General features: G+C 40.8%; 1 protein-coding gene across 1 annotated transcript; it reads left to right on the forward strand.

The window, feature by feature from the left end:
• Positions 1–281: 281 nt before the first annotated feature.
• Positions 282–2,988, forward strand: LOC127187187 (granzyme G-like). Its single transcript, XM_051143375.1, has 5 exons — positions 282–336; positions 1,293–1,443; positions 1,850–1,985; positions 2,192–2,452; positions 2,845–2,988. The coding sequence occupies exons 1-5, from the start codon at positions 282–284 to the stop codon at positions 2,986–2,988; spliced, it is 747 nt and encodes a 248-aa protein (XP_050999332.1).
• The last annotated feature ends 11,106 nt before the right edge of the window (positions 2,989–14,094 follow it).

Here is a 14,094-nt window from a genome sequence, read left to right on the forward strand (position 1 = left end):
ATAATCTCTGAGGACTTCCTGGTGTCTCAGGCTCCCTCAAGTACCACCTCCAAACCATCAACCTTTGTCTTCATCCCAGCTTAGGTCATAGGAGGTAAATGTGGTGACAGTGTCATTTTTACCCAAACCAGAAAAATTCCTTATACCATGTGACACAGATCAGAAGCAGAGCTGATTAGGTTTAAATGCCCATGAGGCCACTGAGCACACACCTGTTTTATTCCTTTCCCAGGGCTGTGTCTACTCTGCTCTCCTCCAATGTGAACAGCCTTCCTGGGAAGATGGCACCAGTGTTGATTCTCCTGGCCTTTCTCATGCCCCTTGGAGCTCATGCAGGTGAGTGAACACCCCTGATGCAGAATTCCCATCCCCTGATTCTTCTGCTGTCTGTGTGTCCTGCAGTAGTCAGGAATTGTCCTAGCAGTGCACCCAAGGGGCCTTCTGAACCTCAGGTCTCTACCAGACCACACATGGAAATCGGAAAACTGCCTAGATCCTCAACAAGATCTGAGGAAGGGAGATGTTCTCAGAAAGTTTAGTAGGCTCTGGCTTCTAAAAACTTTTCTTCATCAGGGGAGACTGGATCATCCTTAGAAAGAGATACTGCAGAGCTAAAAAGATAGAATTTACTTGATCCCAGGGAAAGAGCAGCTTTAATGACCAGCATGCAATGGGTAAGGCTACCAGATCAAGAATATTACCATTAATTATTAATATGCACTCTCAGCCTTCTGAAGGAGGTCCAGGGTGACAAAATGCCTGCACTGAACACTCCACTTTCTTTGCTGTCTTGTTGTAGTTGCCCTCTCATCTTTTTGAGATCCCCTGCTCTTTCTATCATTGCCTGCACACTACTCGAAGTCCCAGGCTCTGAATCCCACCAGCTCTGCATCATCAGTGCTCTGGCTAACTAGAAAGCATTTACTGAACCATGAATAGGAGAATGTTAGAAAATCCACTTCCATAAGCTCAGGGGAAAAGCTGAGAAAATGACACTCAATGACAAAAGTGTTCCAAAGGAGCTGCCCAGGATCCACTTAACCTCTGGTTACATAGAGAGAAAGTGTACTCCCCCATGTAGTTGTAAAGTAGGCATAGGTGCCAAGTGCTACCACCCCCCTGAGCAGAATCTGAAGCTTAAGATTCAACAAAGATTTTTCTATGTGTGAAGAATCCTGCCTACAACAGTCTTGGGCACAGCAGATCCCATCCTCTATCTCACCCTTTTCAGTCTTCCCTATTGACCTCATCTGTTACCCCCAGACACCATATATCCTTGCCTTTTCTTTCAGAGGAGATCATCGGGGGCCATGAGGTCAAGCCCCACTCCTGCCCATACATGGCATTTGTTAGGTCTGTGCATAGTGATGGGAAAAGGAGTCGCTGCGGAGGCTTCCTGGTGCAAGACAACTTCGTGCTGACAGCTGCTAACTGCAGGGGAAGGTGAGGAGAAGCAACTCACCCACAGTTTCTGAGACCCCCCGCACAGGAGCTTCTGTCATTTACTCTGGATGATGCCCTGAGAGCTCACTGAAAAAGAAAGTCTGATAACGTGAATATTTGAGATCACAGGGTGAAATGTCAGAGGCAGTAGCACACTTGGGTTTCCCAACTGTACTGGTAAACTAAAGTAGTGGTAAAGGTTGAAACTTCAGGTTAAGAGTTATGGCAAACTTTGGATTTTTGCTTTTAGAAGCAAGAGGGAGCCTCCAGGAATCTCATGATGCTGAAATTAAGGGAGCAGCAGGTCTGACACCGAGACACTTTGTGTCTCCCTAGCTTGTCTACCCTGCCTGTATGCATCCTCTCTGACTACACATCTCTCATGTCCACTCTGCTGTCTGCACAGATCAATGAAAGTCGTGCTGGGAGCCCACAATATTAAGATACAGGAACAGACCCAGCAGATCATCCCTGTGGCAAAAGTCATTCCCCACCCCAACTATAATTCTAAGGACAAGATCAATGACATCATGCTGTTAAAGGTGAGACCTGTGCACATTCCACCCACTTTCCTCAACTCACACCTCAACCTCCACTTCACCCCTGCTGCCTGTGTTCTTCCTGGTGCAGTTCTTCCCCTCCCCTCCTGCTTTCATCCTGCTTCTTCCCTCCCTTCCATCCTGGCTTTTGTGTGGCCCAGGGCAGCAGGCTTCTGGCTGATCTAGTCTCTACTTCCTCTTCCCATCAGCTGGAGAGAAAGGCCAAGAGGACTAAAGCTGTGGATTTCCTCAAGTTTCCCAGGGCGAAGGCCAGGGTTTGGCCAGGGAAGAAGTGCCATGTGGCTGGCTGGGGGATATCATCCTTCAATGCTACTAAAGCATCTGACCTCCTACAAGAGGCTGAACTGAGAATTCAGGTGGACCAGCAATGCCAGAAAACCTTTTATAACTATTCCAGGAAAACAGAGATATGTGCTGGAGACACCAAAAAACTACAGCTTGCTTCCATGGTGAGGTTTAAACATATAACAGTCAAAACATAGGGTAAGAGGAGCCTATAAGAGGCCTGCTTGTGAGAATGGCTAGACCCTCAAGCCTCAGCTCAGAGAAAGGACAGCCCAATAGCATACCTTTTAGTCCCTTGGGTATCAGGGAGGGTAGCAATAGTGGGAGGTGAGAAACCTCAGTCATCTCAAAGCTACATTATCCCAGAGCATCCAGGAGGACTAACAGAAAAACTTGTATGGTGCTAGGAGGAAAAATCTGGCCCCTGGAGCTCTGGCACTGAGAGAAGTTGGAAAGCCTGTCCTGCTACTGATCTGACAGTTATCCTTGCCAGGAGGATGGAGGGAGAACAGAGCCAGAGGGAACCAGGCTTAGGTGTTCCTTTCTCTTCCCACAGGGTGACTCTGGTGGACCCCTCATATGTAATGCAAGACCCTATGGAGTTTTATCCTCTGTGAATTTGGAGAGCACCACTCTAGCCATATTCACTAAAATCTCCCCCTTCTTGCCTTGGATAAGAAGAACCATGAGGCTCCCCTAGCAGGTGTTAAACCACCCGTGATGACAAGCTTCTTTGGCCACAGACAACAACTGCTTGGAGTGGGCAGCAAAGGATTATTCATAATAAATAAACCCCTGATTGCATATAACTGAAGTTTGTTGTTGTTTGAGCCACTTTATGGTTTGTGCATCTTTCTGGTCCAATCAGCCACATCTCTGTGAGTTCTGGGCTTTGCTTCTTCCTCAGCATCTCTCATTACTGGGACTTCAGGCTGCAAAGGTCCCACAAGTTATCACCCAATATGGTGGGAGTAGGGGGTTGTTTCTTTGTTATTATTTTTATTTACAATCTCACTCCATATCTATGACTTGCCTAGTTGTACTATGTAAACCAGCCTCGCCATACGTTCATAAGATCTGCCCCTCTCTGTTTCATCAGTATTGAAATTAAAGGTGTGTGCCACAACACCCCATCATAATCATATTTTCATTCTAAACTCTTCAAGGTTGGCTTTCTCACAAAACAGTAATCAAAAGGCTACAGCACTGCTGAGATGCCATACACTGTCACTCCTACTCTTACTTAGCCCTACAGATATCAATCTTCCTTGATGTAGGACAATCTTACCATCTCTAGGTCACCTTCTTCAAGCCAACAACACTATCCAGAGAGTTGAACAAGGCATTTTGGTAAAGAGAAATTTGTATCTGCAAATTTGGAGCCTATGGCTGTACCAACCCCTCAGAGTCCTATTCCCAGACCTCGCAGTCTCTAGCAGGGCAGGCTACTCTCAGCACCTGAATTGTCTGCAGTCTTGATGGCTGTGACATCCCTCTGATGGCTCCAGGCTCACCTCTGTCCTATTTCCCAGCCCAGCACAGAGATCATTCAACTTATGTTCCCCTCCTGTCCTGCCAGTGTTTGCCTTCTGACTTCCTCCAGCCCCTCTTCACCAAGGCCTGGTTTAATCCACCATTTCACTCCTCTACCTATAAGTTTCAAACATTGTAGACTCTCCTTTTCCTCATAATTCAGCTAGACTTGGCCTGCCAGTCACCTGATACTCATTCCTCCCAAATAAGTCATTCAGGCTGGGCCCTGTTCCTACCCTAGTCTTCTATGGAGAATGAGGCTGTGCCATGCCCTCTAGTCATTCAACATTGCTGGCTCAGCTTGGGACATCAGCCCCCCTTGCAGGCAGCATGGCTGCATGGCAGTTTGTGGACCTGATGTAGCCAAGGGATGCTGAGCTACAAGAATCTTTTGACATCATCAACCAGAACTTGTAGGTCTCTGCCTTTGTATCAAGTACTCAGTAGACTCCTTCTTCCTGTTCATAGTTTCATTTCACTAGAAAAGTCAGTGTGGCACAAATAAATCTATATTTGGAATTCTAAAAGATCATGTTGTAAAAAATGACTAAATTCTCTAGATTCTTACAGTGCCATGTGCATATCCTTCTTTGGTCCAGAATGCAGTATGTGGAATTAGGAAACAACAGGAGACCCTCCAACTATGTTGTTTCTAATGAGTTCCTGTGGATCCTTCATTGAAGGGGCTGATCAAGAGAAAGCCAAGCAGAGAGGCTTTAGTTTGTTTGACATTCAAACCACAGACCCTGCCACTCTAGCTGAAGCATATTACAGTTCATTGTGACCTGTGTGACCCAGTTTAAGTCTCTCACACACTACTCATGAATTATACTTTCTTTCCTTCTCTCATGCATCACATCCTCACCACAGTTTCCCCTTCCTCCATTTCTCACAGTGCCTCCTTGACTCTTTTCTCCACCAGATCCCATTCTTCCTCCATTTCCCTTTAGAAAAGGGCAGGCTGACTTCCTTTTCAGAACAAAGATTCACATGATATGATAGACTAGACACAAACCTTCACATCAAGCATGGATAGACTATACACAGACCTTCATATCAAGCATATCCACCCAGAAGAAAAAAAAGGGTCCCATAGTAGGCAAAAGAGTCAGAAAGATACCCACTCCTACTCTTAGGCATCCCATGGGAGCACCAATCTATACAGCCATAACTTATGTGCAGAGGACCTAGCTCAGACTCATACATGCTCTGTGATTGTCATTTTAAACTCTTTTAGGTTCAATGAAGCCAGCTTAGTTAATTTTGGGTCTGTGTTCTCCTACTGTCTTTGACCCCTTTGGAGCCTAAAATTATGTCGTCTCCTCTTCAGAGCAGGTTCCCTAGAGGTCCCCTTAATGTCTGGCTGTGAATCTCTGCAGCTCCTCCCATCAGTTGCTTGAGGAAACATCTCTGATAATGACAGGACTAGGCCTCCATCAATGAGTATTGTAGACTATCATTAGGAACCATTTCATTAACTTTTCTGTTTCTGGCCAGTTGTGTTTCATTTGATCCTTTGTCTCTGGGCTATCCAGGCTCTGCTCAGTGATCATCCAGGCCGTGCCAGTTGTGGCTCACTCTCTTGGTATAAGCTTCATATTGGACCAATCATACCAGGTTTGTCTTTCTGAGTCTGGGTTATTTAATTCAGGATATTTTTCTACTTCCATTCATTTGCCTAATTTCATGATGTCATTTTCTGGACATCTGAGCAATACTCCATTGTGTAAATTTACCACATTTTCTTTTTCTTGTCTTCTGTTGAGGGACATTTAGGTTGTATCCAGTATCCAGCTATTATGAATAAAGCTACTTTGAATATAAGTGAGCAAGTATTCTTGAGTTAAGATGCAGCAGCATTTGGGTTCATGTCCAGGAGTGGTATAGTTGGGCCTTGATTTAGATAAATTAAAGATTTTCTGAGAAACTGCCATATTGATTCTATAGTGGTTGTACATGTTTCCTCTCCCATGGGCACTGGAGGAATGTTCCCTTGCTCCACATACTCTCCAAAATGAGCTGTAACATGTGTTATTGATCTTATTCATTATGACAGGTGTGAGATGGAATCTCTAATAGTTTTGATTTCCATTTTCCTGATGATTATGGATGATGAACATTGTTAAAGTGTTTCTCAGCTACTTGAGGTTTCTCCACTTGGATCTCTAACATAATTTTAATATGATTATTTGGGTTGTTGAAGTCTAGTTTCTTGAGCTGTTCACATAATTTGGATATTTACCCTTCTGTCAGGGCTTATATCCCCCCAAAATAGTACAAGACATACTCAGACACCAAATTCTCAGCACAAAAGAGATTTATTCCCCAAGAGGGACAAGCAGGGGCAGTGTAGGTGGGGCTGCAAAGACAACAGCAGCAAATACAAGCAAAAAGCAAGAGAGGCAAGAGTGTCAAGAGAAGCAAGAGAGAATAAATTTTTCTGCAGGAGTGGGGTTTTAAATGTGAGACAGTAAGTATTGTTAGAGTCAGATGGTAAATCCTTACTGTACATTTTAGACAAAAAATGAATTTTGATTGCTGGACCTTGATATTTGGTCTCAGGAGTGAGTCAGTGGCCAAATAAGAGAATGGGCCTTGGGACCATGTTTAGCAATGTAATCTAACAGTTTTTAGCAATGGGGAAAATAAAAAAGTCAAAGCCTATTGGTGCCATGTAGCTGGGCTGTGGCCTGTACTTTCCATGCTTAAACCCGTTAGAGCCGTTCGTGAAGTGAATGAAAATCTTTGCCCATTTTGTAGGCTTCATTTTGTCCTATTCGTGGTGTACTTAACTTATTGCATTACAGAAACTTTCTGGTTTCATGAGATTCCATTTGGTAATTGCTGATCGTAGTGCCTGAGCTATCACTGTTCTTTCTGTTCCAGAAGTTATTGTTTTCCATCCTGTATCATCTCCTGTGATTTCCATTTGTAATATCTTCAAACTTGAGAAAGAAATAAGCCACGTGTTCTCTCTCATGTGTGAAATATTGCCAATAATATAACATATAGGAAAACAGGAGTACATGTGAGTACAGTACAATGTAAGGAAGGAGAACATGGAAGGCTGGATATAAGGGGACAAGGAAGAAGTGAACACAGGTGATGGATATGAGGTGTGAAAGAATATATTAAATTAATTGGTTTTTTTTAGTTCTAATTATGTTGTGGAATTTATTGGTTTGGTAGTAAATAAGCACATAAAATATATTCTGTACTGAAAGTGTGCAATTTATTGTGATGCTTCATAGCTTCCATTCTGACTGCTAAGTCTAGCTGAGTAGATGTTCATTGAGCACTATGGACTCATATCTGGTTAGGTTTCGTGTGCGTTTTTATTTGTTTCCAAGATTTTCTTCATAATGGTTTTTATGGGAGGGGTAGTGGAAAGGATCTTGGAAAAGATTCTGAGTGAAAGCCATGATCAGAATATATTGTATGAGGAAATTAATTTGCGTTTAAAATGTTTTTTTAAAAGGAAGCCAATGACAGAAGCTGCTCACTATTTAAAGATTAGTTCAAGTGTTCTGTGGCTGCATGTGGCTGAGAAATGCTATAAATACAGATAACACAAAATAATAAGCTCAGTGAAAACATTATGAGATTTGTGTGTATCTGTGTGTGTGTGTGTGTGTGTGTGTGTGTGTGAGAGAGAGAGAGAGAGAGAGAGAGAGAGAGAGAGAGAGAGAGAGAGAGAGAGAGAGAGAGAGAAAGAGAGAGAGAGAATTACTTTTGTAACTTTATTGTGTGGATCTATTTCATAAAGTTTAGATGACAACATGTTCCTATGTCATAGAAAATGAACATAAGTGTTTTCTTGATAACACTGCACATGCATGATTTAAGTTTGGTGGCAGTGTGAGGCTTCCAGGGTTTTTCCTTCCTAGTGCAGTGTCTCTGTCACCATAACGTTTGCAAGTGCTACTTGTGACTTTGAAAAATGCAAAGAGTATCAATATAAATTTTTCAAAAATTTACCCTACACTTGTAGACAATGGGCATTTAATGGTATTTGAAACAAGTAAGCATTCTTCTCTGTACTTTGCAGAGCATTGGAATGTGTTGTCATTTGAAAGTTCATGCTCAAGAGTCACAGAATATAGTTACCAAAATCCCTACAAAGTATCTCATGCTCTAAGTGAGCTATGATTTTTGTGTTGGGCTGCATATAGCCATTCAGGGCTACATGTGCCCCATAGGCCACCAATTGGACACACTGAGCTAGTCTATAAAAACTGAGTCATTTCTTTCATTTATCTGTTTTTCAAGTTTTTTGTAAATTGAAAATGATTTTTGCATACAATATATTCTTTACATGGTTTTCCATCAAAATCTCACCCCAGGCCCACCTGCTTCCCCTCCCATGAATCTTATTGTTAAGACAATCTTGTAAATAAATAAAAACACACTAAAGTTAGACAGACCTCAAGGCTGTACTATTCAATGATTTTCTATTAAGTTAGAATTGACATTCAGAATCTAAGCTATGAAGCTTCATGACAAATTACAATTTTAGTACAGAATATATATTAGGTGCTTATCTAACCTCAAGTAAAAAATTCCATGGCAGAATTAAAACACAACCAGAAATTAGTGCACCAGCTATGAAAGCCCAAGGATGTTAGAGGAAAAACACCCAAACACCTGGCACAAGTTACACTGTAATGAATGGATGTGTGATGGAGAGATGGGAAAGATGAAGTACAAGGTAGAATGATGAAAGAGAAAGGGAAGCCAAGTGCTTCCTTTACTGTGGAGAAAGGTGGAACTGGAGACTCAACAGTAGTGAAGCAGGCAGATGTGAGAAGGCCATGGTGAGGTCTTAGTCCAGGCTGATGCCAAGGGCCATGTCTGTTTCCATGGTCCTGCTGAAACTGTGGTGTCTGTCAATGTCTGTGACCAGAGTTACCACCTCATATCAAGTAGATATCCCTGGTCTGGGCTGCCATTGGAGACAATACATGTATCTAATGTCCATGCTGCTGAGAGGGGAAAGTGTGATCAGAGTTGCCCGTTCTTCCACCTGAGGCCAGGAGTCTATCTGGATCCAAGGTACTACTTGCATACATGGTCCTAGGGCAGCTAGTGTCTCTGTTCATGTCTCAGACCCATGTTACCACCAAATGCCATGCTGTAGGAGTTATCTGGTGGAACATTGGGGGTCATTTATGTGCACTATCCAATCATCTGCATATAGTGATACTTTGACTTCCCCTTTTCTGATGTGGATCCCCTTTGTCTCCTTTTGTTGTCTTATTGTTCTAGCTGGAACTTCAAGTATTATATCGAAGAGATATGAATAGAATGGGCAGCCTTGTCTAGTCCCTGATTTTAGTGGGGTTTCTTTGAGTTTCTCTCCACTTAATTTGATGTTGACTATCACCTTGCTGTAAGTAGTCTTTATTATGTTTAGGTATGTGATTTGTATCCCTGATCTCTCCAAGACTTTAAATGTCAATGTGGGTTGGGTTTTGTCATATACTTTTTTAGCATCTGAGAAAATGATCATGAGTTTATTTTCTTTCAGTTTGTTTATATGGTAGATTACAAGGATGGATGTCTGTATATCGAAACATCCCTGCATGCATGGTATGAAGCCTCTTTGCAAATAGTGAATATATTTGATGTGTTCTTGAATTCAGTTTGTGGGTATGTCTTGTGTTTTTTGCAACAATATTCACAAGAAAAATTGGTCTAAAATTATTTCTTTATTGGGTCTTTGTGTGGTTAATTATCAATGTGACTGTGGCCTCATGTCCTCATAGAATTAGTTTGGTGATGTTCCTCCACTTATAATTTGAGGAACTGATTGGCATGTACAGATAGTAGCTCACATTTGAAGGTCTGGTAGAGCACTGTGCTGAAACCATATGGCCCTGTGCTGCTTTTTGGGGGGGAGGATGGGTGGGAGTTGGGAGACTTTTGATGAATGCTTCTATTTCCTTAGGAGATAAAGGATTATTTAATTTGTTTAAGTGATCTTGACTCAACTTTGGTAAGTGGAATCAATCAAGAAAATTGTTCATTTCATTTAGATTTTCACATTTTGTGGCATATAGGATTTTGAAGTAAGACCTAATGATTATTTGTATTTCCTCAGTGGCTGTTGTTATGTTCTCCTTTTAATTTCTGATTGTGTTGATTTGCATAGTGTCTCTATACCATTAGATAGTTTGGCTAGGGGCTTATGTATCTTGTTGGTTTTCTCAAAGAACTAGCTCTTTGATACATTGATTCTTTGAATTGTTCTCTTTGTTTCTAATTTATTGATTTCAGCCCTGAATTTGATTATTTCCAGCTGTCTACCACTTTTGGGTGTGTATGCTTCTTTTATTTTTTAGGTGTTCCTGATGAGCTGTTCAGTTGCTTGTGTGTGATGTTTGCAATCTCTTTATGACAGCACTTAGTGCACTGCTTTCATTATGTCTCATCAATTTGGTATTCTGTACCTTCATTTTCATTGAATTTTAGGAATTTCCTAATTTCCTTCTTGATATCTTCTCTTACCCAATTTTCTTTGAGTAGAGAGTTGTTCAGTTTCCAAATGTGTGTATGTTTTTTCTGTTTCTGTTGTTGTTATTGTCCAGTTTTAGTTCATGGTGGTTTAAAGGATTCAAAATATTATTTCAAGCTTCTTGTATTGGCTAAGGCTTGCTTTGTGACCCACTACATGATCAATTTTTGAGGTGCTTGGGTGAAAATTCTTTAGATATCTGATAGGTCCATTTTATTCAAGATATTGGTTAGTATCATTAATTCTCTGTTTGGTTTCTGTCTCGATGACCTAATTTTTGGTTAGAGTGGGGTGTTGAAGATTCCCACTATTAATGTGTGGGAATTGATGTGTGGTTTAAGCTTTCTTAACATTTCTTTTACAAATGTTGGTGCCCTTTTATTTGGGCATAGATGTTCTGAATTGTGATGTCTTGGTTGAGCTTTCCTTTGATGAGTATGAAGTGACTTTCCTCATCTTTTCTGATTAATTTAGGTTGAAAGCCTATTTTATTAGACAATAGAATGGCTATTCTATCTTGCTTCTTTTGTCCATTTACTTGGAAGGCCTTCTTCCAGGCCTTTCTTCTCAGGTAATGTCTACCTTTGTGGCTGAGGTGTGTTTCTTGTATGCAGCAGAATGTTGGGTCCTGTTTATGCATCCATTCTGATTGTCTGTGTCTCATTATTGGAGAGTTGAGACCATTGATGTTGAGAGAAATTAGTGACAAATGACTGTTAGGTCTTTCTATTTTGATAGGGTTGCAGTAGTGTGTTTGTGTGCTTGTCTAATTTTTGTTTTGTTAAAGTGAAGTTATCTATTTCCTGTGTTTTCTCATGTGCATTTAGCCTTCTTGGGTAGGAGTTTTCCTTCTAGTATCTTCTGTGGGTCTGGATTTTTGGTCATGTACTGCTTAAGTATTTTTGTCATGAAATATCTTGTTTTCTCTATCTATGGTTATTAAAAGTTTTGCTGAGTATAGTAGTCTGGACAGGCATCTGTGGTCTCTTAGGAGTTGTAAAACATCTGCAATGGACCTTCTGGTTTTTATGGTCTCTGCTGAAAAATCAGATGTGTTTCTGATAGATTTACCTTTGAATGTTACTTGGCTATTTTGCTAGCTGCTTTTAATACTTTTCTTTATCTGTTCATTTAGTTCTTTGATTATTATGAGTCAGGATGATTTTCTCTTCTGCTCTACTCTATTTTGTCTTGTGTAGGCCTCTTTTATGTTTATAGTCACTTTTTCTTTAAATTGGGGAAATTTTCTTCTAGGATTTTATTGAAAATATTTTCTGGGCCTTGGAGTGGGTCTTCTTCTCTGCCCTCAATTCCTATTAGCCTAACATTTTGTTTTTTCACCGTGTCCTCAAATTCTTGGTTGTTTTGTATGCAGATTTTTTTTAGATTTAATATTTCTTTGACTGTTGCATCAAATTCTTCCATTGTATACTCTACACCTGAGATTCTTTCCTCTGTCTCTTGTATTCTGTGGCAAGGCTTACTACTGCCATTCTTGTTTTCTTCTCTAAGCACAATCTTTCCAGGCTTTCCTCATCTTTTGCTATTATTATTGTTTCCATTTTCTTTTTAAAAATTTTATATTTATTAATTTATTCAGATTACAACTCAATTGTTATCCCATCATTTGTATCCTCCCATTCTTCCCTCCCTCCTGCTTTCATACTATTTCCCTCCCCTAGGTCTAAGACCAAGGAGGACCTCCTCTCACAGTCTATGGTCATAGGCTATCAAGTTTCATCTTGGTAGCCTGCTTATTCTTTCTTTGAGTGCCATCTTTCCTCCCCACCAAGGGGAGCTGGTCCATCACCAGGTCTTCAACTAGTTCATTTCCTTCACTTGATTGTTTGCTTTTTCATGAATTTCTTCCAATGATTTCTCCTTTTCCTCTCTATAGGCCTCTGTCATGGTCTTTCTAAAAGCTTCAATCTGTTTGGCTGTATCTTCTTGTATTTGTTTACAGATTTTATTTGTTTCCTACAATATCATCTTCATAAGGAAAATTTTGAGGTCATTTTCTTCTGTTTCAGTTGTGGTAGACTTTCCAATGCTGATTGCTTTGGAATAACTTTGTTCTGGTGATGCCATATTTTTTTAGCTTTTGTTGTTGTTTTTACACTGGTCATTAGCCATCTTGCTGTCTCTGGCACTGGTTTCTATTGGTTTCCATTGTCCTTCATTTGTTGTTGAGAGTAGCTCTTAGGTGATTGGCTATAGGATGAGACCCTGCACCTACAGGGACCAGAGAACTCTCCACCTTTATCAGGCAGGTGATCTGAGATCAGACTGAATATTATATGGACTAGCCATGTGACCTGTGGACAGATATACCTGTGTTCTGCACCATGGAGTCTCTTCTCAACAGGGATTCCCGACACTGGTCTGTTGTAGTTCACAGTTCCATCTGGGAGACAGAACAAAGATGTTCTGTACCCCATTAGGCATTTTGATAGACCCTGGATCTCATGCCTGTGCCTGCATAGACCCAGGAACTTTCTGTGGATTAGTCTGGTGATCTGAGGTTGGATCCACTTGTGTTTCAGACCATTGAGTCTCCTCTGGTCTAGAAACCCCAGACACTGGTATTTTGTAGTCTCCAGTTCAGTCTGATTTCCAGAGAGGACTGACCTGGCACATACAGGTGAATGACTAGTCTTTGGATACTATGCTCATGCTTGCAGGGACCAGGGATTTTCTGTGGAGTAGCCAGGTGGCCCAAGGTCAGGGCCCCCTGTGCTCCAGTCATTGTGGACCCATCTTGCCTGAGAATCACCAGCATTGGTGTTTTGCAATTTATTTTTCTGTCCTTAGATTGCTGTTCAATCACTGCCATCCTATTGATGAGACACGTGAGTTCGTCGCCATCATCTTGAATATATCTTTCTTCACATTACACTGTACTCACATGTGCAATTATTTACATATGTGCTACACTATTATCTATATTCAACATGTGAGATGGGACATGTAGTTTATTTCTCTCTAAAGTTTCAAAATATTACAAAAGGAAATCAGAAGTTTATACATGATGAGAAATTATTTCCTTTCCTTACATAAGCAGAACCAACATTGTGGAAAAATATACTATGAAAATTAATATACAGAGTGAATGCAATGCACATTGAAACTCCTGCATCATCCTTCACATGCTGAGAAAAAATAACAAAAGTATGCATATGGAACCACAAAAGGCAACAACCAAACAGTACTAAGGATTAAGGAACTGATGAAAATGAGACAAACTTTCACTTTAAATTATATTACAGTGCCATAGAGATCGGCAACTTGGGACTGTTGTAAAAATAGGCAAAAAGACCAATAGTATAGAACAGCAGTGCTGTACATAAAGAAATAAAGCAATGCTGACTTGTTGACAAGAAGGAAAAAATCCTTTGAAAATACGCATTCAACAAATATTGCAAGCAATGCTGGATATCTGCCTGCAGAGAAACAAAATTAGATTCTTATCCTTCACCTTGTACAAAAATCTTTTCAACATGTATCAAAGACCTAGTTTAAAAGTGGGAAAAAACACATTCAGAAGAAAACACTGGGGAAATACTTCAAGATATTGGGAAAAGTAAGACTATAAAACCCTAAAGGTTGAGGAACTGACCCAAGTACCAACCAGTGGAACCTCAGGAAAATAAAGATTCAGTGCATCAAAGGAAACAATAGTGGCTGTCTCCTGACAAAAAGCCAATGATCCATTTGTTCAGTTCTTAGGAATGGATACCTCAGCTATCCCAATCTGCTGCT

This window comes from Acomys russatus, chromosome 3, assembly GCF_903995435.1.
Source record: "Acomys russatus chromosome 3, mAcoRus1.1, whole genome shotgun sequence".
Classification (NCBI taxonomy): domain Eukaryota; kingdom Metazoa; phylum Chordata; class Mammalia; order Rodentia; family Muridae; genus Acomys; species Acomys russatus.